The 27,562-nt window shown below is 46.8% G+C and overlaps 1 protein-coding gene across 1 annotated transcript; it reads left to right on the top strand.

The window, feature by feature from the left end:
* Positions 1-27,562, top strand: TTC9 (tetratricopeptide repeat domain 9). The gene is made up of 3 exons (XM_012756141.3): positions 1-614; positions 23,340-23,522; positions 25,971-27,562. Exons 1-3 carry the CDS (start codon positions 212-214, stop codon positions 26,048-26,050), a joined length of 666 nt encoding a protein of 221 aa, XP_012611595.1. The 5' UTR covers positions 1-211; the 3' UTR covers positions 26,051-27,562.

Genomic DNA, 27,562 nt, shown 5'->3' with positions numbered 1-27,562 from the left:
ATCCGAGGAGGAGGACGACGACGGCCGGGAGGAGAGAGCAGCCTCCGGCAGCTGGCGAGGAGAATGGGAGTGCGGGGCGCCAGACGGCCGCGGGGTGTCACGGCCGCGGCGAAGCCTGCGAGGCGCGGGGCCGGCGCCCGCCGCTTTTAAACCGGGGAGGGCGCGGCGGCGGCTGGGATCGCGGCGCGCGGGGCGCCCGGGCGGCTGCCGAATGGAGAGGAAGGGCTCGGCGGCCGGGGCCAAGGGGAACCCGAGCCCGCCCGCGGCCGGCGAGGGGCAGCGGCCGCCGCCGCCTCTGTGCGCCCCGGGCGGCGGAGGGGCCCCGGCGCGGGGCCAGGCTGGGGCGGCGGCCGAGCCGGCCGAGCTCATCCGGCGCGCGCACGAGTTCAAAAGCCAAGGGGCGCAGTGCTACAAGGACAAGAAATTCCGCGAAGCCATCGGCAAATACCACCGGGCGTTGCTGGAGCTGAAGGGGCTGCTGCCGCCCCCCGGGGAACGGGAGCGGGACTCACGCTCGGCCTCCCCGGCCGGGGCCCCCAAACCCGGCCGCCTCTCGGAGGAGCAGAGCAAGACGGTGGAAGCCATCGAGATCGACTGCTACAACAGCCTGGCAGGTGAGCCGCGCCGCGCCCCGGGGCCTCCTCCCCCTGCCCTCCCGCCTGCCGCCGGGCGCGGGTCCCAGTCCACCACCCGGTCCCTCTGCGTCCGGCCGGGCCCTGCCCTGCGGCGCGGCCGCGGTGCTGACTCCCCTGCTGTGACTGTGCTGCTCCCGGGAGGAGAACCCCGGAGGGAGGCGCTTTGGAAAAAGTGTGACTTTGAAGATTATGCCTCCCAAAGGCTGTAGTCATTTCGTAGTCATCTCGTGTCCCTTCCCTGGCATACGTCGTAAATCTCACCTGTAAATGACTGGACGGACAGAAGGGGACCCAGCCGGCCTGGTGGTGGTGGCTTCTGCTATTGCTCACCAGTGGACCTGGGTCCCAAATGCGGAGGCAGCGCCCAGGGTGGGCCCCGGTACCCACCACTAGCCTGCGGGTGGGTCCCAAGGGCGGCCACGCACCTGTCTGCTCTCCTCAAGATATCACTGGCACCAGAGGTGGCTTTCACCTTACCCCCAACTAACCTCATGCCTGTGGGTAAGGTCTTTTCCCAAGTGCTTTGGCCCCACTAGCAGAAAGGAGTTTGCCACCATGCCTTTAGCATCTTGAGCAAAATGGATTCCAAAATACCACTTTCTTCTCTCTGAGCTCTGCTGGCAATCCTGGTTGCCAGGTGAAGTCGGCAATCTCAGAGGGAACCTGGCTGGTGGCTGGGCTTGAGCTGTGCTGTCTTCTTGCTCTCCGCCCTGACCCGCGCCCACCCGGTGTAGCACCAGTCCTCTCGCCAGGGCAGCTAGCGGTGAGGGAAAAGGGGGCCCTTCTATGGGGAGAGGAAGGTGTACTTCCAGAGTTCACTTTGGGAGGAGGATCAAAATCGGGCATGTTTTAAAAATTTGACGAAAGCACAGGAAAATTTAAAGTCTAACATAGGAACAGTCGGGCACTTGTCAGGGCCTTCCCGTGAAAAGGTGGGAGAGGTAATAGCCTTATATTTGAAAAGGGTTCTCTCCTTTTCTCCAGTCCCACTTGGTGAGATTTTTGGCATGGTCGGTCGGCCTTCTCTGGCCAAATAAAAGGCCATTTCTCTTAGTCCCTAACCCTCAAAGTTGCCTAAACTAGCTGTGGATGGTTAGAGCAGGGGCAGGTGGGAACGTGTGACTGGGTGTGGCTGGGGATGGTGGATGTGGGGCTCAGGCAGAGGGCGATGGAAATAAATACTGATAATTCTGCTCCCTTTGGGGTTTCTGGTGCCAGCCCACCTCTGCGCTCCCATGATGCCATGTCCAGTCTCATCTTTAATAGGGCAAAACCCAGGCCAAGGAGGCACTTTGTAAATTGTAAAGTAGTTTACAAACTTAAAGGGTTAATAGTGATAGTAGTAGTAGCTGCAGTTGTAGAAATGGTGGGGCTGATAGCAGTACTAGTCGTCATGGCAGCAGAGGAAGTAGCAGTAGCAAAAATGGAGTATTTCGATCCATTAGGAGACACAGCTTGATTCCCTTTATTTCCCGTAAATGTCTAGCGTGCTGGCTGCTGCCCGATGAATAGTTAAAGGGCAGCGCAGCGGGGGGTGGAGGAAGAGGCACTCTGGATCGCTAATGCAGTGATCTTGGAGTGGTAATGGAGTCTTACATTCAGAATTATCCATGGACATTCTAGGGCTGCCTCTCACCCCATGCTTTTGGCTGCCATCCAGTAGCTAGCACTGCCTGCCCTCCACCCCAGAAGTGGTTACATTTCCATGGTGAAACCAAAGATGTGTCCTTGGCCAGGCTGGCCCAGTCAGGGCGGGGCTGAGATCTAGACATGTCCTGCACTTCCGTCCCCACCCTACACACACTTTGGAAAACTTCAGTGGTAAAAGAATGGAAAACAGCAATAGCAGATTTCCCCCTCTGCTGCCTTCTCCAGTGCCCACCACTTATTAATATTATTAATTAATTGTGTGCACTATTAGGCACCCTACATATTAATACATTGTCTTTTTAAATATTTATAATCTATATAAAAGAAAGATGATCATCAGTTTTGCAGAGAAAAAGCCCAAGGCTCCAGAGCCATTCTTCTGCAAAGGCAATGTTCTTGTCATAATACTTTGATGCGCAAAGTCAGCATCCTCTGGGCCTGTATCCCTCAAGCCCAGTTTCAGGTGGGCTCCAAAGCCCTGTACTTTGTAAACCCTTTGGGGAGTGCTCAGCTCTCATAACCAGGAGACAGAAACACGGTAATTTGATTCAAGGCTTCAATAGGGCTATTGCCAAATGTCAAGTTTCACATAAGAAAGAAATGAGTGATTACAAGCTGAACTGTCTTGTTAAAGCCAAAAGCTGTATCTTGTATAGAAAATTCGGCTGAGAAGAAGGTTCTACATATAAGTCACTTTAGGTAGAAATAGAAGTCTGATTTGGTTTCCTTCAGGACAATACATAAAATCAGTGACCACTATCTCAGAAATTCTAGCTAATAGGAACATATGCTCTCTTGTTGTATTACAAAAGTAATTGATACCTATAATACCTATTTTCTTTTAGGAAAAACCAAAAAGTTTAAAGAAGAAAATACAGAATTATCTCTAATCCCATCATCTAAAGAAATGCATTTCAGTGTATTTCCTTCCTGTATTTTTTCTGTACATAAATGTAAACAGTTTACAAAGCTGAGGTCCTTCTGTGCATACAATCAGGTATCCCACTTTTAATCCCATTTGCCATTAGGTCAGAAGCATTTTCACATTTCATTAAAATATTTTCGTGAAGATTATCACTGGATAGAAAAGAAGGAAAGAGGATCATTGTTGTTGTTAGAGCGAGAACGTGCAGCATGGCCCATGAGATATCTTTTCCCTTGTGTACCTGCTAAAAAAGGAAGGAGACCAGCAACTGCGGGTTCATTCTGGCAGAAAGGCTGCGGCAGCCCAGCGGGCTCCAGGTTGGAGCAGTCTGAAGATATTTTCTCAAGGATCTGCCCTCCTTCTGTATGGAGGTGTTTAGAGAGAGAGAGGCTCAGGGTTTAGAAGGAACTTGGACTAACTAACCTAGGATACCTGGAGAGTTGAGCTGTGTTGCTAAGGGAATCTCTGTTCCAAGCAGGGGGCTATTGTGAGGCTTCTAGAGGAAACCTAGGCTCAGTGGACCCTGGTACTCTGCACAGAAGCCTACAAAAGAATAACAAGGGGACAGCTAGAATGTGCTATGAGAGAGACATTGATCTAAAAACCCATTTGGATGATGTGAGGGAACCGCATGAAGGGTGCACAGGCAATTTGCAAAGTGCTCCAGGTTGTTGGAGTTCTGTTCTGGCTTGGGTTCCCTTTCAGTTGGAAGCGATCTAGTTGGTTGTGTAGGGCCCCTGGATGTGATTTTGCATGTCTTAATTTTCTAAGAATTCAAGGAAAGACATGGGGCATTTTGTTCCTTCAGAATTTCAAATGATTCTGATACAATGATTAGAAAAGATATTCTGACCTGCCTAGGGAGACATAAGAACCTGATCCTTACTGAGGCCACGAAGGAAGCATGCATCAGCCTGTCGATTGACTCTTGCTGACCTTGAACAAGACATAGGACTCCCCTGGGGCCTTAGACTATTCTGTGCAGAACCCCTGGAAGGGCACAGGCTTTTACTCTGCATCTGTTCCTGTGGGGCTATGGTGGCCCCAGCTGAGGTGTGATCAAGGTGATGCGACACATAATGACTTTGTTGGTATTTTCAAATGACGTTCGAGGCTCAAATGCCAGCAGTGGAGATGGGTGCCAACAGACCATGGCATTGGACCTGAAGGCTAGGAGCTTCTGCCTCTATCCCCGACATACCTTGTAACCTTGGATAAGCCCCTACAACCTCATCTTACTTCCACTTTTCCATCTATTTAGAGCTGTGTTTGGGAGATTTTTGTTTATTTTACCAAAGGGGCAGATAATATCCATTGATCCCAACTGAAGGCCCCGGACAGGGATGTGAGAAGGCCTAGAAGAAAGTCACATTTGGTAAAAGGCCTGGTATGGTGCTGGTCTAAAACCAGCTTTACCAGTGCTTGTGGACATATCTTAAAGCCATGGGATCAGGGCCAGCTACATAATTTGTGGGGCCCAGTGCAAAATGAAAACATGGAACTCATTGTTCAAAAAGTAGGGGGAAAGTATCATTAAAGACCCTAAAAGATCAGCTTTTATTCTTTCTTTTTTTTTTTTTTTTTGAGACAGAGTCTCGCTTTGTTGCCTAGGCTAGAGTGAGTGCCGTGGCGTCAGCCTAGCTCACAGCAACCTCAATCTCCTGGCTCAAGCAATCCTTCTGCCTCAGCCTCCCAAGTAGCTGGGACTACAGGCATGCGCCACCATGCCCGGCTAATTTTTTTTTATATATATATATATTAGTTGGCCAATTAATTTCTTTCTATTTATAGTAGAGACGGGGTCTCGCTCTTGCTCAGGCAGGTTTCGAACTCCTGACCTCGAGCAATCCGCCCGCCTCGGCCTCCCAGAGAGCTAGGATTACAGGCATGAGCCACCACGCCCGGCTTATTCTTTCTTTTATGATTTGTTTCTCTCTTTTGACTTGACATGGTGTTTTTTATTTGCTATTTAATGTCATTACAAGTAAAGAAAATGAAAATTTTAAATTACTGGCATAAATTTTAGTATTCATTTTTATATTATAAATATTATTTTTATAATATATTAAAATATTAAATAATATAAAAAATAATTAATATAAAAAATATTAAATTTTATATTATAAATATTATTTTATATTATATGTCAGTTTTACATGAACATAAAAGAACATTTATATATGGAATCATACAGATTATACAATTCAGACTTCATAGCTCATACATACATATGTAGCTTATTCTTACTAGAACGGTGGAAATGCTGTGCAAAATAAACTTGACTATTTTTATTTTACTTCTTTATAGCATACTTCACATACATACTTTACATGCACACTTTCTACCAGGCTGACTGATGAGCAAGGAAAGGAAAAGGAACTATGTGTTACCATACGTTTTCCTTCTGTGTCTTCATTTTAGCATAAGTAGTTGGCTAATACATGGTAGCTAACATAAATAAGAAAGGATATGATATGATTACTAGGTCATTTGTGTTTCTGAGAACACTATTATTTTTTTTCTGAATTTGAAGCAATTTCTAGTTTGAATAGAGAGCATGGCTTCTTGAGACTGTCAGCATGTTTGCCAACTTAGTTATTGGCATGATACCCTTACCTTGTATTCATGTTATATCTCAATAAACTCTCACACATCATGGGTATCATGATCCAGTAGACATCATGGGTCTACTGGAATTCTGTGCTTGGGGGGCATTGTGAATGCTAGATACAAATGGTATTGTACCTATCTCCTCTGTTCATGTTCATGCTCCATTGTCCCATCAGACTTCACTTGCAAAACACAAGTTCAAAGATAAAATGATTAAGAATTTCCAGAAGCCAAAAGCAGAGCATTAAACCAAGTACAGAGGCCTTCTGAGAATGGAGCCCATGAGACTGTACAAGGTGTCCATCCTTGAAGCCAGCACTCAATGAGACACCAGAAGATAGATTTCAACTGAAATTTCCAAGGTAACTCTTGCAAATGTAAGGATAAACAAAAAAAACAAAGGGTATACAACAGAAATTGGTATAGACTCAGAGAACCAAGAGTATAGATGGATGAGTCACAAATGAAAAACTTCAGTGGCAAAAAGGAGGTCAGGGGCTAGAGACAAGCTGTAAGCTGGTAGCCAGAAGATGAGTTTCTTTGCTAAGGATTGGTCAAAGGAGGGGAGAAAAGGAAGGGCCTCATGGCTAAGAGGCTCAGCCAAGATGCTGCCCTCTGGACGGGAGAGCTTGACTGGCCAGGCCATTGTTGATCCGGGGCTGTTCCTTGGGCAGCACCTTGGCCAATAAGTCTTAAGGATACATAAACGTGGCTCCTAAAATCATCTTCCAAGGAAGAGTGTGAGAATTGAAACTTGTAGAATGCTTTCACAGCAGGTATTAGAAAGAACGTTCTGAGTTTAGACTTTGGGCTGAGTTTCTAAAGTGGATTTAGAAGCTCCTTAGTCCACCTCCAAGGGAAATGAGTGGGTGGCTTTTAGCCAGAAATTCTTTAGGACATCTTCAAATCAGAGTCCCTACAGCCAAAATACATGGGAGTGCCCCATCCAGTGCAAGGAGACTCAGCCACAGTGAAGACAGGTTTGCTAAGGTTTGGCACAGCCAAAGCTGCTCCTAGAGCCTCACAGTTCGTGAGTGACCTCCACATGCGAGGTTCTCCCCTTCCAGTTGCTCTCTTTCACCACCAGACTGTGGCTACTCCAGACAGCTAAGATGAAAACTGAATGTTTCAATTAGCCAACCAGAGATTTCCTAATTCCTTTGGGAAGTCGGATATCAATGTTTGGGACCCAGTTTTCCATTTTCACCCAGATGATTAGTGTGGCCCAGTTACATACAGCCACAGAGCAGCACCTACAAACTCTAGCACAGGCAGGGGTACCAGACATAAAAAGGCCAAAGATAATACTACGAAAATTAAAGGTGTTCAGCCTTCCCAGTGGTATTTATATGGCCTTTATACACTGCTAATTGTTTGCATTATATATACACACATATATTACACATGTATGTATACATACATAACATACATACATACACAGTTACATCTCAGCACCAAGATGATGCCATGTCCGGTAGGACCCCAAACCAACAGTTCCCAAATATGTTTGAAAAAGGAAGCTGTGTATGGTGATGAGGAGAGTTGACTTGAACTAGAAAAATCCCAGACTGGAAGGGATTTGAGTGGACCCTCCCTTTCCTTCACCTGTCTACCAAAAAGGCTTAAAAAGAGCACTCAAATTGCAACAAGGTTTACACAGAGGAAGCTTATGGGGCAAATGGTTCCCTTCCACAGTGTTTCTATACGGAAAGCACAGAAGTTTGAAGTTGTGCTAACTACCTTGCTCACGGGTTCTATAAAATCAGAATTTTGATATCAGATTTGGATATGACCTTACACAGGAGAATTTCTTTGTCAACACTACCAACTTGTCATCCAGCATGAGCTAGGCATTTACAATGGTAGAGATACTTACCACCTCCTGAAGTGAACTTCACCCCCTGAACCACCACCAAAACAACTTTAATAATATTAAAAATAATGACAGAAAAGTTTGCCATGATGAGCCCAGTTCCTGGCACATAGTAGATGTTCCACAAATGTGTTTGAGATGAATGAAAATGCTTATTCTAGCACCTGTCTCATGTAAAGGATCCAATAAATTCAATCATTCCATTGATACTTGTTGAGCACTTACTATGTACTAGCCCCTGGGCTTGGAGGTGGGGCATATAGCAGTGAACATGAAGAACAAGGTCTATGCCTTCAATGAGCTCACATATATAATTTCATTTGATCTATATGACTCTGTGAGACAGAAAACTCAACCTCACAACAGTTAAGTCATTTGCCCATGATCACATAGTATAATAGTACCTGGCAAACTAGAATTTCTCAGCCACCAGGTCTGTAATTCCAAAGCCTGTGGTCTTAGCCATTTACCCCACAGCCTACATCTGTAAGAATTTCTTCCTTAGGTTCTAAAATTTGCCTCATTGAAATTTCTATCAGCCCATCCATATTCTACTCTTTGGAGAAAAACAGAATACGGCTCATCACTATAACAAGGACAGGCCCTGACATTTTTAGGGTTACTCTCCTGCCCATCCTCCAGCCTTTTCTTCTAAAGGTTAAACATCCCTTTACTGTGAATGTGCCTGGTTGGCTAGGATTCCCATTCCATGGCCATCCTGGGTGGTTAAGTGCCCTGCGTTCTGTAACCAGATCATAGTTTCCCCAGGTCCTCCCATGTCACTAGAAAGGTGACACAAATTTATGTGGACAGAGAGGAATGAGGAGGCTGTGAGTCCTAAGTTCTCATGAACATAGAGACTACAGAAGCCAGGCCCATATCTCCTCCTCTTTTCTTTTTTTTTTTTTTTTTGAGACAGAGTCTCGCTTTGTTGCCCAGGCTAGAGTGAGTGCCATGGCGTCAGCCTAGCTCACAGCAACCTCAAACTCCTGGGCTCAAGCAATCCTCCTGCCTCAGCCTCCCAAGTAGCTGGGACTACAGGCATGCGCCACCATGCCCAGCTCATTTTTTCTATATATATTAGTTGTCCAATTAATTTCTTTCTATTTTTAGTAGAGACGGGGTCTCGCACTTGCTCAGGCTGGTTTTGAACTCCTGACCTCCAGCAATCCGCCCGCCTCGGCCTCCCAGAGTGCTAGGATTACAGGCGTGAGTCATGGTGCCCGGCCAGGATTGAGTTACAAGATCTCTGAGCCCCTTTCCAGCTCTCGAAAGTAAAATTCACCATGCCATTCTTTTGGAACTGTATGATCATTACATCTACTGGAGTTCTGTATGTGCTTATAGAGACCAGTCTCCAAATCTGTTATTACATGAAAGGGCAGAGTATGGACAGTATTTAATATGATTTCTTTGTTTAAAATGTTAATGAGAGAATAAACATATTTGCATCCAAGATTACCTAAAATCATACTAGTGAAGCACTAAATGGTTGATACAAGAGGATAAGCAAGGAATTAAGAGACTTTAACTTTTTATTTTAAATCTTTCTATAATATTTGACTTTTCTAACTATATGCATCATTACTTTTATTTTTAAGACAAATGATGACATGGGTTATCTGTGTAGAGAAATTATGAGTAATTTTGCTATCTTTTATTTTCCTGAAGAAAACCTAGCCTATAAACATAATAGTTAATGGCATCCCAGGTTTTACCTATGCCCTATCTATCCTTGTCAGACAATAACATCAAAGATGTCAAACAAAATTATCTCAAGCTTCAAACTTTCTCTTAATATCCTATAAAAGGACTCATCCGCTTTTCTGCAGTGCCCACTACCCGAATCTACACACAGGGCTAGATCCTGGCAGCAGGCTACCCCACGGGACAGAAGGATGGCCCCTCTAGACTGTCATATGTTAATGACCATTTGAATCTGCTGGTGGGTCAAGGAAGAGAGTCAGGTGAGAGCTTTTGCTATAAACCAGACCTGAATATTAGTGATGAGTCTCTGGGGTTGAGAAAGGGATGATGTGGGTGCCCAGCATCCAAGATTCTCATCAGACCCTTCATCTAGAAATCCTGCCTGTTGGCAGTTCAGGCAGAGCATCTAAGTGCCCAGAAGGAAGCTTGCTCATTCATCTTTGGCAAGCCACATCACAGCGAGCCTCAGTTTCCCCATATGTGAACACTGAGGGTTGGATCAGATGTCTACCAAGCTTTCTTTCAGAAGCATTGAACCACCTAGGATTTGGAAGGGTTTCTAGCCCCACTTCCTGCCTTGGCCTTTCTCTCTGAAACAGCCAAATTTGGAGAAGGAAACAAGAGACAAGCTCTCTTTTATTCAAGTATACTGGTATGTGCTGACAAATGATCATCAAAAGATCTCAACTGAGATTTCCAAGGCCACTCTTGAAAATTTTGGGGTACACCAAAATAAGGGACCCTCAAAGCCTCCCAGGATGATAGATTCGGACACTGGGTTTCTGAGAGAAATGTGGGTAGGGGTTGAAGTCTGTGTAAAACATAATCTGGGCCCCGGAATCTAAATTGATGACACCAAACATTACCCATTGCTGCTATATCATCCCAGATTCCAAAATTTAGACTAATTCTAGCCAAGCAGTCATTCTGCCTCAGACACCTGCAATATTGGCTACAATTAGGCCAGGAAGTACTGGTGGCAAGGGGGAATAAAAAGCTTTTTAGGAATAGTCTGGCAAGGACAAGAGTTTCAGGGAACAGTTGTTGGCATCTCAGAGAATTGTCATCTTTGGCTCAAGCCTGGAGAGCCCTGGGGGTCTGGGCCAGATCTGAGCATTTGGGGATGTGATTCTGGGCCTATTGCTCACACCAAGTTAGAACTGAGCTCCTTCATCTAATGGATCTGCACTCCAGGTTGTGTGGACCACAGGGCCATTGGAAACCTGAGTGAACTCTTCCCTGATACCTATACAGGGAGGGCTATATCTTGGTGTGTGCCCATGAAGGTGGGAAGGAAGAGACAGAACACAGAGGAAAAGACAGGCAGCAGACTTAGACCTCAGGGGCAACGTGGCATAATGGGAAAAGATCTTTCCTTAGTGTAAGAGGGTCTGGATTTGAATCCTGGCTTCTCCACTTATTCCTCCATTAACGTTGGACAGCTCCCAACCTCTATGAGCTTCTGTGTCCAGTACAGCATGTGAGTAATGCTAATGTACCACACAGGATTGTTATGGGGATTAAATTAAGTGATACATGCACACATGCCTAGCACTGTGCCTGGCACAGTGGCACAGTGCTTAGTAAACGATGGTTATACGTAAATCTAACTCCTACTCCAATATGTATGAAGACAGGGGAAAGTATACAGGAGGGACAAACGAGGCTATGCGAGATGAGAAGCAAGGGAACAAACAGATGAGGATAAAACAGGGGACAGGAAAGAGTTCCTTCTCCCTAAGTGGCTGCAGGGCAGGGAAGATAAGCAAGGTGTGAACCAGCAACCTTTGGTGTGGGAGTTTCCCACCTGGTGCATTCCTGGCCAGGGAGTTTGTTTGAATCAACAAGTAACCCATTAGGCTTCCTTGAAGGGCAGCCGAGCTCCAGCAGGACCAAGAGCCCTTGGGTCAGTGGTCTGTGCCCCCTTCCAGCATCTCGGGATTTGTGTCAGTCCAGGTAACACTTAGAAACTCCTGGGTTCTGGGCAGGCATGGCCTCCAGCCTGAGATTATGCAAGTATGTGAGGCGCAGATAGTTCCTGTTCCCTGCCACCTTCCTCACTCTCCTTTGGGATTCCCCCTGACCCTTTCTTTGCACTGAGCCAGCAGGGAAAGAACTCTAGGCTTTCTCACAAGTCAGACCAGTTCAGATCTGACAGTGGAGACCGAGGATTTGCCAGGAAGAAAAGATGCATGCTGTGATCATTTGGGTCACTGGGAGAGCTTAACAAGCAAGAAAGGGAAGGGGAGATGGAGGAAGGCAGAGGCTCATGGGAGAAGGAGACATCGTGGGAGAAGCCAGGAGGCTGGCAGCTTGGCCCTGCAACACTCGGCCTCTTGTGCATCACGCAGTGCCAGCTAACTGAGCTTCCTTCTTGGTGCAGGATGAAGAAAGTCCCTGACTTGATTGGGCATCTTGGAGTGAGAGCACTGACAGGTGTGTCTCTTGGGCCCCCTCACAGGTGCTCCTCCACCAAAACGCCCAAGGTCCTCTCATGACCCTAGGTGTCCCCAAGGCAGTGCCCCATGAACAGGCAGTGCTTTCTGCTCCAAAAAACCCTTCAGAACCCTTTTTCACATCTCTCCTCCCAAGTTCCACCCTGCTCGCTTTGAAGGGATGATAATGGTCAGTGGTGATTTTTCTTTATAGTTCCTAATTACAGAAGTAAAGCATTGCGCTTGTAGACATTATTGAAAATGTAAGAAATTACATCGAAGAAATTACATTAAAACCTCTTGTCATTCACTACCCCAAGATGACAACTCTTACCTGTTTTATTTCTCTCCTGTCTTTCTTCCATGGGTGTATATAAACATTTATATGTAAAACAAAAGATCAGCCAGCACACTTCAAGGCCTGCCTTACTCCAGTTTATTTAGGGAAGAAGGGGTCGGCCTCACATGTGTTGGAGCCACTGCGGGTACCTCCGGGTCTCCTTACCTCCCCTCCCTCCCCCAAGATGCTGCTCTTTCCAGATGGGTGTCAGCCAAGGGGCAGCTCCACTTCTGGTGCTGCTACTTCCTTTTCACATTCCACAGTACCACCACCCTGGGCCGTGTAGTTAGACTAGATTTTACTGAAAGTTATGGGATACAGAAGGAGTTTACATCTCGAAAGTTGAATATTAGAAATTCTTATTCCTAAAAGTCATTTGGCCATCAGACTACCAGGAATTTTATCGACCACCTACCTTTTATTTACCTTTTTTTGGCAGGTTCCAGCTACCTGCCCTGCTTCTTGGACTCTTCTGTCCCCTCCAGCCCCTCTCCATTTGTTAGGTTTTCCCACTCTCAAATTCCTTTCATTTCATATGCAAGGCAGTTTGGCCATCTTTTCTTCTACCTAATTTGCCTACTACTGACTTCTAAGCTTTACCTTTCCCACCTAAAGCAGTTGATGGTCTCCTAAAAAAAAAAAATAGATAATTTCTTCCCTAAGAGGAACCCTGATACCAGCTATTATAAATTCTTCACCCTGATAATACACATATCTATTTTTTCACAACATTCAGGTTAATACAATACCACACAAACCTTTGCAACCTTCATTTTTTCCACTGATGTTTTCCATTGAAAACATTTTTCAGTGTCATTAAGTATTTTTCTACAGTGATGGTAATGGCTATGTAGCGTTCCATTGCACTAATGTCCCTTTATTTATTTAACCAATCTCCCACCGATGGATATTTAAGTTGTTCCAACACTCCATAACTACACACAGTGCTGACACAGAGCGGCTGTGGAAGTGCTCTTTCTGCTGCACATGTGGCTGCGACTAACTTATCCCCACACACATCTGATGACACGAAGGGAGGATGGCCAGCGAAGCAACAGGAACAGGGGAGATGTTGCCGCGGTAACAGAGAGAGGAAGGAGAGGTGATCAAAATGGGGGAGACATTCTTTAATGTTTAAAGAGAGAACAGGATGGAACTTTGTCTTCTGAGATCTCCCCCCAATCCTGGCACAGGCTTTCTGCCATGGGCATGACATGTGTACTTGGCCAGAGCCAGCAAGGAAAAAATAATACAGGGCAATGGGTTTCTTCTGAATATATCTGGGTATGGTCAATGGAAAGAAACCCAAACGCTGTAAAATAATTTAAAGAGATTTATTCTGAGCCATGAGCAAATGGACTTGCTGTGGTTGGGTTACAGTTTGGTTTTACACATTTTAGGGAGATAGGAATTACACATAAAAACATAAATCAATACCTGGAAAGCATACATTGGTTGGGCTCGAAAAGGTGGGACATCTTGCAGTGGGATGGGGATTATAGATTATAGGTGAGTTTAAAGATTCTCTGATTTGTAACTGGTTAAAGAAAGGAAGATTTGTCCAACGATGTGGAATGTTTTAAGTTAAGGAAGTTTGCTGATCAGAGACAAGTCACCGGATGTAGACTCGTGAGATTTGTTGGGTAAGTTGAGGACCTGCAAGTGTGGTTTAAGCTTTGCCTTGCATAGCCTTAGCCTGGTAATGAGTTACAAAGGATATCTCCATAAGAGAAGAAGCCATGGTGAGGTGTGTCTGCCCTCCCTTCTCATAGCCAGCAACTCAGCTTTAGAATATTTCTGGGGTCTCCTTCGCCAAGAGGGGGTCCATTCAGTCGGCTGGGGGACTAAAGATTTTATCTTAGTTCACACTGTATACTCATCCTCACATTCCAAATGGCCAATCTGGCTCCTCCAAAGTCCCACTTGCAAACCAAGGAAGGGTTGTTCGTGAAAACTCCAGCAGAAAACAGATCTAGCCTACCTTCTTCCCACTACCGCCTTTTCCCCTCTGTCTGCCGCATCAAGGTCAAGCGTGAGAGTGAGGGGCCATGGATGGGACAACTTGTAAGTGTGCTGCCATAGCACCCAGATCGGTGTCTTTGTTCATAAACAGTGGCACATGGTAGGCGCCACAAAGCTGCACTGACCTGAGGCTTTGGCATTACTACTCCTTGAACAGATTCCAATAGGTCTTAATATGCACTGTCAGTGTAAGCCTTCAGCTTACAGAAGTTTAGATTGACTTTCCACCTCAGCTCTTCCACCTGCCACTTTGACAACTGTATTTGCCAAAAGAGGGTGAATAAGGCGAATATATACTCCTTGAAGCTATCAGTATGTTTTGAATGCTTTCTGTTTTCCTTATGAAGCCCTGGGCACCTGCCACGATGAATGAATCCTTACTGAGTAAGTTTACTAAGAGCACCTGCCCAGATTGTGTAGTGATGGTGAGTGGAGAGAGGCAGCTCTGGAAGGGACCCGAGCGCTGGGGGCATCCATGTGAAGAATTCAGAGGGTAGGAAAACAAGGAGCAGGTTGGTAATGGTAAAACGGAGACATCTCCAATGACGTTGCTAAAACAAAAACTAAAGAAACACTTGACAGGTTTGTTTTCATCTAGTGCAAGCCACATGCTAGGCTGGAAAAGCAGAAGGTCAGAAATTAATGTGAATGGAAGCAGAAGAGTTTTAGCCCACTAGATAAAGCTGAATGAGTCCTGGCAGTGGAGTAGCGGCAGCAGAAGTGGGAGAACTCTCTACGTGGGCGTCAGGCAGAGAAAGCAGTTATTGGTATGAACAAAGACACAGCCACTTCTAGGGGGCTTACTCCCTGAACCAGCCATCTTTCTGTCATCATACCTTTCAGTCCTTAGATTTGGGCAACATTTGGAGCAGATGTAAGTGTATGTGCATCCTAGACCATGAAACAAAAATGAGAAAAGAAACCTGAATGCAGGCATTTGTATATGCTTGTATATGCAAAAGATCAGCACTTTCATGGAAAGGTGAAATTGGCTAGGTCATTGCAGTCCTGGATATGGAACCTCATGGAGTAAAAATTTCACATGTACACACTACATGTCCTCCAAAACAGGACTCTCTGATTCAGCGGTCCCCAAGATTTTTGGCACTAGGGACCAGTTTCATGGAAGATAATTATTCCATGGACTAGGGGGTGTGTGTGGGTGGTTTCAGGATGATTCAAGTGCATTACATTTATTGTGCAGTCAAACCTCTCTGCTAATGATGATCTTTATTATCAGCTGCTCCCCAGGGCTACCATCACCTCCTTAGCTCCACCTCAGATCGTGAGGCATTAGATTCTTTCTCATAAGGAACGTGCAAGCTAGATCCCTCACCCGCACAGTTTACAGTAGAGCTCGTGCTCCTATGGGAATCTAATGCTGCTGCTGATCTGACCGGAGGCAGAGCTCATGCGGTGATGTGAGCGTTGGGAAGTGGCTGTAAATACAGATGAAGCTTTGCTTGCTCACTCACTAGCCACCACTCACCTCCTGCTGTGTGGCCCAGTTCCTAACAGACCACAGCCTGCTACCAGTCCACAGCCCAGGGGTTGGGGACCACAGCTCTAAATCACCCGCCCTCCCAAATGACTTACGTTAAGCCAGCCTTCCTGGCATATTTGACCTACTCTAGAAAATTCGCTTTAAGTTAAGCTGTAGCTTTGTGTTTGTATCCTACATTGCGTATAGGACTCACGTTGGAAATTTTCTCCAATTCATGGACACATTGTTGGGCAAACCATATTTCATAAATGGCTTTTTAAAGAACTAGTATTTATGAGAATCCATTCTTGTCCTGGCACTGTGTGAAGCATGGAACATACATTAATTATCTCATTTCATCATCACAAGAGCTCCCACAAAGTAGGTATTATTATCTTCATTTAACATGGGAAGAATGAGACCCAGGGAGAGTATGTGACTTGCCCCAGGGCCTGTGCTAGGAGGTGGCAGAGCTCAGATTCCAGCTCAGGACTGCATCCAGACCCAGCGGTGACCTTCATTCAACCAGGGCAGCCCAGAGCTGGCGCAACACTGTGTGCCTCTCGTGATCTACACCTGCCGTTAAATACTCTGCACATCATCTCTGTCCGGATCCCAAGCTCCTTCCACTTTACTACTATGCCACTGCTCCTAGAAATGAATTTGGAAGCAAATCAAATAATTTGGCCAGCTTTTGGGAAAATTTTCCCCCAGTAATGCAATGGCCACTTCCTGGGCCCACCTCACAAAGGAGTGACTAGAGAGATATATTAGCGTTCTAGGGCTGCTATACTAAATTACCACCAATTGTGTGGCTTAAAATAACAGAAATTTATTGCCTCACTGTTCTGGAGGCTCAAAATCCAAAATCAAGAGGTCAGCAGGCTTGGTTCCTTCTGAGGGCTATGGGGAAGAAGATGTCCCATGCCTATCTCCTCACTTCTGATAGTCTCAGGCATTCCCTGGTTTATAGATGGCTGGCTTCTGTCTGTGTCTCTTCACTTTGTTTTTCCTTTGTGTGTGTTTCTGTGTCCAAATTTCTCCTTTTTATAAGGACACTAGTCATATTGTTTTAAGGCCCTCATTTAATGACCTTATTTTAACATGATTACCTCTGTAAAGACTCTATCTCCAAATAAGGTCACATTCTCAAGTACTGAGGGTTAGGACTTCAGCATCACCTTTTTGGGTAGGGAGACACAGTACCACCCATAACAGCAAGGCAGAGTGGGTGCCTTCTCATTGCTCCTGGCCCCAGATGGCTCTTTTCTTCCTTCCCATCCAGCTCATGTTTTCCTCCTATTCACCAGGTAAGAGCAAACTATAGTGAGTCAGCTATAATAAGAAAAGCAGTGAACTTGTTCTTCCTCTGGTTTCCCTTCATCTCATGCCAGTGGGTGGCATTTTGCCCTGCATGCGCCAGCGAAAACAAAAACAAGACAGATGTCAGAGCTAGGAGAACCTGACATGCTTTAGCCTGAGGTCTCGGTGTGGTTGCTTTGGGGAACATCAAACGTGCGATTCTCTCTGTCTGCATGCATGAGTGTACAGTGGGGCTCTTTAAGGCACTGATTCCCTAACTTTTTCTGACCACAGACCCCTTTGTGGAGCTAAGAAAGCCTGGCAGCCCTTTCCATAAAATCATACCCCAACCACCCAAGATTGGCAGGGGAAGAGGAATCTCTACTTGGGAGGGGTGGTTGGAGATTCACAGTCCCAATTCTTGTCCCCCAAATTTACCTTTCACTTGTAATGTGCACTGCCCACCTCTGCCATCGCCGTGGTAGGCTCCAGGAAGGCTGTTTATCTTCTAGCTCTTCTTTCCAAGCATGAATAGAGTCTTGTCTTAATCCTCCACAACTTGGCTGATTCCGGGCAGCAGCATTTATTCAGACTTTTCAGAAGACCCAGGGGCCAGACTGCTAATAATATTTCTTATCTAATGTTTCATATCTAAGCACTTCTAGATATGGTTGTCTGGAAGCCCAGGCCCATGGTCATGTGTCCACTGTGGCTGTGCTACCACCCTGCACCTCTCCTGCCACCAACTGACTGCATCTCTGAATCTAGTACCTCCTCAGAGTCCAGGCCAAGCCCCCTCTCCTGTTCCCAGGAACAAGCTCCCTCTCCATTCAGTCCAACAGCCTCCTCTGCCGAGGAAGACTGATGGGGAGAAGTTTACTCCCTTGTCTTGGGAAGGACACATCAGAACATAAACCAATTTCCATGTCAAAAATGAATAAATAAGGCCGGGCGCTGTGGCTCACGCCTGTAATCCTAGCTCTTGGGAGGCCGAGGCGGGCGGATTGCTCAAGGTCAGGAGTTCAAAACCAGCCTGAGCAAGAGCGAGACCCCGTCTCTACTATAAATAGAAAGAAATTAATTGGCCAACTGATATATATATAAAAAAATTAGCCGGGCATGGTGGCGCATGCCTGTAGTCCCAGCTACTCGGGAGGCTGAGGCAGAAGGATCACTCAAGCCCAGGAGATTGAGGTTGCTGTGAGCTAGGCTGACGCCACGGCACTCACTCTAGCCTGGGCAACAAAGTGAGACTCTGTCTCAAAAAAAAAAAAAAAAAAAAAAAAAAAAATGAATAAATAAATAAACTACCTAGCAGGAGAGGAATTGTCTTACAGAAGCCCTCCTGATCATTGCCTGACCAGTTCTGACTGTCATCCCCAAAAGAAAACACCTCACCTTAGTTAATAGGAAGAACAGAACTCCATTTGAAGAAGAATCATGGAAACAATTCTGTCCCTCTGTTAAGTGGCAAACACTTGTATCCATAGGCTATTAGATCTAAAGGGATGGTTGAGGTTATTTAGTGAGGCGTAGGTCCCCCATTTTGCAACTAGGAAACCGAAGCCCAGAAAGGGAAAGTGGTTTTCATAATGTTGGTTAGTGGCAAAGGTGGGACTAGAATCCAGCACTTCTGATTCCTAGTCTAGTACTCTTTAAAATATTAATGCAAAGCCAGGTGCGGTGGCTCACGCCTGTAATCCTAGCACTCTGGGAGGCCGAGGCGGGCGGATTGCTCGAGGTCAGGAGTTCAAAACCAGCCTGAGTAAGAGCGAGACCCCGTTTCTACTATAAATAGAAAGAAATTAATTGGCCAACTAATATATAGAAAAAATTAGCTGGGCATGGTGGTGCATGCCTGTAGTCCCAGCTACTTGGGAGGCTGAGGCAGAACGATCGCTTTAGCCCAGGAGTTTGAGGTTGCTGTGAGCTAGGCTGACGCCACAGCACTCACTCTAGCCTGGACAACAAAGCGAGACTCTTGTCTCAAAAAAAAAAAAAAAAAAAAAAAAAAAAAAATATATATATATATATATATATATATATATATATAAAGCATGCAGCAGAGTACAGAGATTGTTGTATGATAAACCTTAATTCAAATAGACACCAGGTCACAGCAACGTGGAAGAACACATCTTGATCATGAGTAAATCATGAATGACAATAAAGATCTCCCGGGTGAAGGGCTCTCCCTCGCACGTGGACAGCAGAGGGAAAGTATTTCAGGGTTTCCCTAATGCTGGTCACTCCTTCCTCCTGGACACCACTTAAATTCATCCACGTGTCCGGCTTGTCTGCCTCCACTCTGGTCAACCTAGTCAGCATCACTTCATCATCCAAATGCACTCTTATCTCAGAACAAAGTCCCAGATCCTCAACATGGATCAGAAGGGTCTGTGTGTCCTGGTTTCTTTCTTTCCAGCTTCTCTATCTTTCACTCGTCCCTCTGGCTCTGCTGCAGCCTGGCTCCCATAGCCTCTCATACAGGCCTTATGCTTGTGCTCTCTCGCTCGCTCACTCTCTGAGCTCTCCCTACAAAACTTTTTCTCCATCCCACTTATACCAGTGGTTCTCATACAGGGGTAATTTCATCCCTCCAGGAGATACTTGGCAATTATCACAACTAGCGGTTGTCACACCTGGCAGGGAGTGAGGAAAGGCCAGGGAAGCTGTTAAACATCCTACAATATGCAAGACACCCTCCCATAACAAAAAACCTCTCCAGCCCAAAATGTTAATGTGCTGAGTTTGAGAACCCTCAGTCTTTAGATCCCAGCTAAAATACCACTTCTCCCAAGAAGGCCTCCCATGACACTTTAGATTAGGATGAGCGCCCCACCCCCACCCCATGTGCTCCCAATCTGCCCTTCTCCTTCGTGTGAAATGATGGACACTTGCCCTCCCTACCAGTCTGTCAGCGCCAGGAGGACAGGGTGGAGGGTTGGCTCCACTCCTGACCCCGCCGCCCGCACGGTGGCCAGCACAGTCAGGCATCGCTCTCTGCCTTGTTAGCCTCGGAACACAGAAGAAGAGAGTTCCCGCAGATGACCTGTCTTTCTCCCTAGGGGTTATGTGGGTTTCTGAGGGCTCCAGATGCAGCCCACAGACACCCTCAGGGCCAAGTGCACCGTCTTGGGAGCCTGGCAGAAGTGGGCTGAAATCCAATTTCCGCCACCTTCTAGCTGGGTGACCTTCAGCAAGTTACCTATCTTCTCTGGAACTTAAGTTTCATCATCTATAAAAGAAGCGTAAAAATAGAACCTGTTCATAGAGTTGCTGTGAAGATTGAAAGACATAGTGTATGTGAAGTATTTAGCACCAGCTCTGATGCGGGGTTGGGGATGAATAACTGTGAGAAGGACATGCTGTGGGACAATGCCACTTATTCCAAGGGTCCACTGCAGTCCCCAGGCCCGGGTTAACAGTCACAGGGACAGGGAAGAATGATCAGGAGGCAGCCAGTCAACCTCTTCTTAACTTCTCCAGCTCTCACATGAGCCTGCAAATATCCCGTCTCACCTATCCCGTGGGTTTGTGATGCATACCAAGAGCTCCCCACCCAAAGTGGAGAGGTGCCTCAGACTCCCTGTGGGGAGGGCTAAGGGCAGTTTCCAGACCGTCTCCCACCCCCGCCACCTCCATCCTGGCCTGGCACCCGCTTCTTATCAGGATTCCACCTCTCAGGTTCCACCTCTGGGCCCAGCCCTTCTCTGGACACCAGCCCATCCCTCCTGGCCCTGCCTCTGGTGTCAGCAGGGGCCCCATGCCCTGTCACCAGCTTGGCCCCGCCCCCCCACCAGGTCTGAACTTTGGTCCACAGCCAGGTATCCCAGTTCCTGCCAGATCTGCAGGAGAATCAGAAACGTTTTCACCAAATAAGTCCCAGAAATTAATTGCTCTATTTCCTTTTCCCCTTTGGGGACTGGGGTTAGGGGGTGGCGTTCCCATTTCCAGGCCTTTCTGCCTCCTTCCCTTCTATTTGAAGCATTCAAAAAACTTTTTAAAAGAAACAAAGGTCCACTTTCCTAAACTGCCCAGGTCAGCAAACAGAAGTGTCTGTTTGAAGAGGGCGGGCTGACGGGAAGAGGGCCACTGGGCCTGGTCAGGGAGGGCTCAGGCCAGGCATGGGTGCATGGACGCTGCAGACAGGAAATCCTTTAGCTCTGGGAGCAGATGTTGGAGCCAAGTCCCACACAGGTAGCAGGCAGTGAGGGTCACTTCCAGGAACGTTTTCACAGAAACCCCTTCCTGTCTGCAGTGCTCTGTAAGCTCCAAGCTCCAGGGGGCGGGGGGTGGGGGGGACACTGGGTCCCCCAGCTGAGGGAGGAAAGGGGAGCTTGGAGCACCAGCTTAGGGGGAGGGACCCCCTGGTGCACCAGCAAACTGTAGTTCTCCAGAAGGGTCAGCAGCCTGCTGCTTCTGTTGACCTGGCTTTCTGCCCTGCGGCCAGTGAAACCTGACAGGTCAGTTTCTAGAGCTGGGCTGATTCTCTCTCACTTCCTGCTTCTCATACCTTCAACTTGAGAGTCTGTGTGGTTCACTTCCTCCGCAGTCTGTAAAGGAATGGGCTGTTTTGGTCCAAAATGCACAACGAAAGATCTGGTCTCATAAAAAGAAGCCCAGCGATTCTGAAACATGGGAAGTTATTTAAGGAATCAAATCAACTGAAGTTAGACCCATTAAGATTAAAATCTGTGACTTGTCTCTATCCTGGGGACACTTCATTCAATGTGGGAACAATCCCAGCACAGAGAAGCAGAGCATCAGCATCCCCCACCCTGCCCAGCCAGGTCTTGGCAAGAGGGAGGTGTTTTGCCTCCTAAGCGTCTGTTTTTATTCACTTTGGAAAAGTAGACAGGTGCCTTTTCCCTCCTTTTTTTTTTCCTTGTTGTTTTAATCCCCACACAGTGTATAACACACCTCTTTGCCCTTAGTCAATGCCTACTAAATATTGGGTGGTTGAATGGAGCAGAGGCAGCTCAGCAGGGCTGGGATTAGGGCACACAATGTCAGTCACTCTGCATGGTCATCCAGTCACCCTCCAACAAGGACGTCCTCATCCTGGTCCCAGCCCCGTGGCTCAGAGCTGGAGAGAGAAATCTTCAAGGGCAGGTGGTTTACTCAAAGACGGCTGTCTATAGAATGTGGCGGGGTCCCCACCATGGGCACCCACCTGTCTTACCTTTCTCTTGCCTGGAATGCCCAGGTCTGCCACATCCGGAGATGTCCCCTGTATGAGCTGGTCACCAGCCCATCCGAGGGCCCATGCTCTCAGGAACTGCACAAACATGTAAGGAAGGGAACTTGAGGGACATCAGAGGCAGATGTCACTGGTACAAGGCTGTCAGGAATTATTATAGTAAAAAATAATGTTAACATTTTCTGAGTGCTCACTATGTGCCAATTCCTGTGACAAGTACTTTATGGCCATTATTTTATGTAATCCCCCAATAACTCGGTAAGGGAGAACTTGGACTCCAGAGCCAGGCAGCCTTGGTTTAAATCCCATCCTTGCCTCTTTCACATTATGTGACCTTGGGAAATTTCTTAAGCTCTAGGGCTCAGCTTCCTTTCCTATAAAATAATAATGGTATCAACATCGTAGTATTCTGAGGATTACATCAGGTAACATGTGTCAAACAATGAGACCAGCACCTGGCTCAAGCATTCAACAAATATTGGCTATGATTATTATTGTTATTGTTGTCCCTGGTAGCTTAGGGTTGCCATATGTCCCACAAACTGAGTGGCTCAAAATAACAGAAATTCATCGACTGACCATTCTGGAGGTTGGGAGTCCGAAATCAAGGTGTTGGTGGGTTGGTTCCTTCTGAAGGCTGTGAGGGGTAATCTGTTCTGGTAGCCTCAGGCGCTTCTTGGCTTTGCAGATGGCTGTCTTCTCCCTGTGCCTCATCTCCACATCTTTACTTTGTGTGTGTCTTTGAGTCCAAATTTCCCCTTTTATAAGGACACCAGTCATAATGGTTTAGGTCCTACTCTAACGACCTCAACTTAATCACCGGTGTAAAGACTTTATTTCCAAATAAGGTACCATTCTTGGGTACTGGGGGTTAGGACTCCAATGTATATTTTTGGGGGAGACAAATTTTGGGGGGAGACAATTCAACCCCTAACACAATGTTAAGTTACTTGCCCAAGGTCACAGAGCTTGTTATTGATGAAACTGGTCCTGGAGCCCAAGATTATTTGATGACAAATCCCATGGCATAAACCCCAGCAGAAAGCCCCAGCACTGCTAAACCTTCTATGGGGAGAAGGAACCAAAGAGAAACATAGAGAGCCAGCCACTGTTGTGTTGATGGCATTTCCCCTTTCTTCTCCTTTCCACCATAGCCTGCCTGCTCCAGGCTGAGCTCGTAAACTACGAACGAGTCAAGGAATATTGCCTCAAAGTCCTGAAGAAGGAAGGGGAGAACTTCAAGGCCCTTTACCGGTCTGGTGTGGCTTTCTACCACCTTGGGGACTATGACAAAGCACTCTACTACCTGAAAGAAGCAAGGACCCGACAACCCACAGGTAAGGCAGCAACTGCTGCTTTCTTACCATCAGCCCTCTCCAGCAGGTCCTGGGGCCCTATTGCAGCAGACAGCTTTCACGGCTGGCAGGGCCGGGCAGGACAGAGATGGCAAGTTAGGGGTCAGGTGTGTGCTAGGACCTGGAGTAAGAAGAGCACACAGTCCATGCATTTGCCTGTGGTCTGGGTTCCAGGAGGCATGGGCACCTCTTCTCTCCAACTAGAGTATTGAACTTTTCATCTTTTCCAACTCAGAGTCCAGCTCTCTTTGCTTATCAATTGATACCTACTGAATTCTTACTATGTGCCAAGCACATAGGAAGGTCAATGAGAAGACATGGTCCCCACCCACAAGGAGTTCACATCTGGTTGGCAAGACAGAACACAAGCAGGCAGTTTTGATGCTAAGCCCAGCATCTTTCAGGAAGCATGCTCTGACTTCTCCAGTCTCCTATTTCTGGGAGCAAGTGTCTTCTGTACCATTAACTTAGATCATATACCCTCACTCACCCAATCATTCATTCATTCAACAGATATTTATTGAGGGCGCACAATGAAGCTGGGTACACAGTAGTGAACAAAAGAAAGTCGCTGCCTTCCAAGAGCTTATACTATAATGGTTTAGTGTCTGTAATAATGCAAGTGGGAAGAAAGTCGGGGGACAGGAGCAGAACCCAGGTAGGGACTCTCCACCAGGGGTTGCCTGGAGGGCACCAGTAAACAAACAGACCGGAAACTGATGTAGTGTTAGTAGTAGTGAGTGCTATGAGGAAAACAAAGCAGAGTAAAGGGATCAAGTGTAAAGGGATTGCTGTTTTAGACCAGGTGTTCAGAAAGAGCCTCTCTGAGGAAGGAACATTTAAATAATGACTTCAACTTGATGTTGCCATTGTTGTTCATATTGTTAATTTTTTTTAATTCAATCCTCCTTCCAAGAAGTCTTAAGAACTTTAAGATCAATGTGCAAATGTCCAACTATCTACTTTTTAAAATTTTTTAAGAACACCAATATCTATTTTTATGTGTTGTTGGTTTGTTTTCTGTATATAAATTGTGTTCCACCAAAACGTATTGCAAGCAACTTGAAGACTAAGAACTGGAATCATTCAGCAGAATTTCTTGAGCACCCACTGTATACCAGCACTGTTCCGGATGCTATGCCTGGCATTTCAAGCCTGATAGAGTATTCATTTCTACTGCTGGAAGTCATATTCAGAACAGCCCTGCAATTCTTATGTTCTGGTGTGTGCTGTGCAAAGCAATTATTCCCTGTATTGCCCTCCTCACCAATTTAGAAACAGGAATTGGGGGGAAATGTCCAGTTCTTGGTGAGGTGGTCACCTGACCCTCCTTATTAGAACAAAAATAAGACGCTGAAAGCAAAGTCATTTTAAACTCTTAAAGTTTAAACAAATTACATTCAGTTAGTATTTCTCGATCATTGTATTAAGCACTTTAGACTTATCTATTCTCATCCTCACAGTAATTTTAGGAGGAGGGTGTTACGATCCCCAGAAGAGACAGGCTTCGGAGTCAGACACGCCACCTGCTATGTGTCTCCTTGGGCATCTCACTTAACTCCTCAGGTCCCAGTCTTCCCTTTTGTCACAGTGAGGTTGAGGACACATACCTTGCAGGATTGTAGTGAGGATGAAATAAGGTAGTGACGATTAAAAGCCTAGCGCAAAGTAGGCATTCAAAAATGGAGGTTGTAGGCCGGGCGCTGTGGCTCACGCCTGTAATCCTAGCTCTTGGGAGGCCGAGGCGGGCGGATTGCTCGAGGTCAGGAGTTCAAAACCAGCCTGAGCAAGAGCGAGACCCCGTCTCTACTATAAATAGAAAGAAATTAATTGGCCAACTGATATATATATAAAAAAAAAAAAAAATTAGCCGGGCATGGTGGCACATGCCTGTAGTCCCAGCTACCCGGGAGGCTGAGGCAGAAGGATCACTCAAGCCCAGGAGTTTGAGGTTGCTGTGAGCTAGGCTGACGCCACGGCACTCACTCTAGCCTGGGCAACAAAGTGAGACTCTGTCTCAAAAAAAAAAAAAAAAAAAAAAAATGGAGGTTGTTTCTTGCAAATGAGACAGGAGGCTGGAGAAGTTGGTCCCTTGCCTGGGGATAAACTCCAAGCGGCGTCTCAGCTAACTGTGCTGCCTTGGGGACCGCTGGGTTCTGCTGCATGGAAATAAGAGGAGAAATTCTCTCTCCTCTCCCTCCCACCTGTCCCCTGGGTCATGGCGACCTGTCTGCATTTGCTAAGGGGAGGCAGTGACGGAGAGGGCCGGCGTCTGGCTGCCATCTTGGCCACCACAGATAGGCAGAAGGGGCCTTGGCTGAATGAGTCTGGCCTGTCCGTTACCCGCAGAACCAGCTTGTGCCCGATTCTGTGTAGACGCAAGAGTTGCCCAGAGCAGGTGCTCCCTAAGGTGTGCTTCTCTCCTCACAGACACCAACGTGATTCGCTACATCCAGCTGACGGAGATGAAGCTCAGCAGATGCTCCCAGAGAGAGAAAGAAGCCATGTAACTAGGACGCCTCTCCACAGCCACACCCACCGCTGCCCGGGGACGTCCAGGCACCCCTGCCGGACGGAGAGCCCCTCCCTGGGTTCTGTCCCTTTCTCTCCGCTTCTTACAGCTCCCCCTTTTTCCTCCTGTTGCACCCCAACTCTTTCCCAGTGAAAGGAAGGAGAAATGCAAATTTGGAATCTGGCGGGTTGCCCAGACAATGGAAACATCCTCTTCTCTTGCAATTTGGCAACTGAGAAGGACCTAACTTCTGCTGGGACAGCTGCAGATGGTCTCCCAGGCTGGGAGGGCTGGGACTTTGACTTTGGCCAGTGCTTCTGGCAGAGGCAGAGCCGGGCAGGTGTATCATCCCAAAGGCGGCCAGCACAGAGCCCAGGGTCTGGACCCTCCCACACCTTCCTGACAGACCAGAGCATCTCAAGGCAACTGTTACAAATCCAGGGATGAGACAAACACCAGAAACAACGGTGCAGCCAACATAGAGACCGTGAATGTGTACACTGGAGTCCCCCTTCCCCCAGGCACCTTGGCCCTGCCTCCCTCCCTTATTGTGTTGGCTTGTGCTTTCTTCTCGCCTCCTGGGGGATCCGAGACTGCCAGGATTCACATGCCACTGAAGCCCACGCTCAGTGCCCTCTGGTGACCACACATAGCATTCCCCATCCTCCCACCCAGCAGCCAGCTGTGACCGCAGGACAGGGCGAAGTGGGCCAAGTTTTGGGGCAAGGCAGCCGTTCAGGTGACAAAGCAGGGCATAGAGATGACGCCCGGGAGAAAGAGCATTGTATAGGCTTGGGGATTGAACTGTGGACTAATTAAGTGTAAATAAAGATAAATTAACAGGCAGCAATTCCTGTGATTTCTGTAGGAAGCAGCCCACACCCTCCCTCTTACTCTCTCCCCAACCCTCAATCAGAGCTTCTTATAGCCAGGCAGGATGGGGCTTTCCCCAAAGCAACTGGCCATTTGTCCAGTGGTGCACAATGTGGGCTACAGCCTTTGTGCTTTTAAGAGTGGGCTGGGATTGTGGAGACTGCCCAAGGGCTTGGCTTGGTGGGAATTTGTACAACCTTTTTTTGATGACATTATCTGGACTCAATATCTAGCGCATTGAATATGTTCAACAAATATTTGTTGAATGAATAAGTTCTGACTGCAGACTGGCTCTCCTGCCTTAAACTAATTTCATCCCAGCCTAGTCTCCTGGTATCTATGCTCTTTATGCTATGCCATATTGCTTCAGTCCAAACAAGAGGGCTTCATTGTGCAATACACTGTGGGACACAGGATGTAGTCCCAGTCTTCGAGGAGATGGAAGAGTCAAGAAATGCAGATGAGATTATTACCAATGACACCTTTAATTTATATGATGCTTTAAATTTTTCAAAGCACTTTCATGTATTTTTCGTGTGATTAGTGGGAAAGACAATATTGTACAAAATTAAAATATATACAGATGCAATAATGTTAATAGTTAGGATTTATTAAATGCACTATGTTCAGATCTTTA

Source organism: Microcebus murinus, chromosome 6, assembly GCF_040939455.1.
Source record: "Microcebus murinus isolate Inina chromosome 6, M.murinus_Inina_mat1.0, whole genome shotgun sequence".
In the NCBI taxonomy this organism is placed as follows: Eukaryota; Metazoa; Chordata; class Mammalia; order Primates; family Cheirogaleidae; genus Microcebus; species Microcebus murinus.
This window is presented reverse-complemented; position numbering and strand designations above follow the sequence as displayed.

Coding starts and splice junctions, on each gene's coding strand:
- TTC9 (XM_012756141.3), top strand. CDS start 212: ATGGAGAGGAAGGGCTCGGCGGCCGGGGCCAAGGGGAACCCGAGCCCG. Junction 615..23,339: donor CTGCTACAACAGCCTGGCAG/GTGAGCCGCGCC, acceptor TTTCCACCATAG/CCTGCCTGCTCCAGGCTGAG. Junction 23,523..25,970: donor AAGGACCCGACAACCCACAG/GTAAGGCAGCAA, acceptor CTCTCCTCACAG/ACACCAACGTGATTCGCTAC.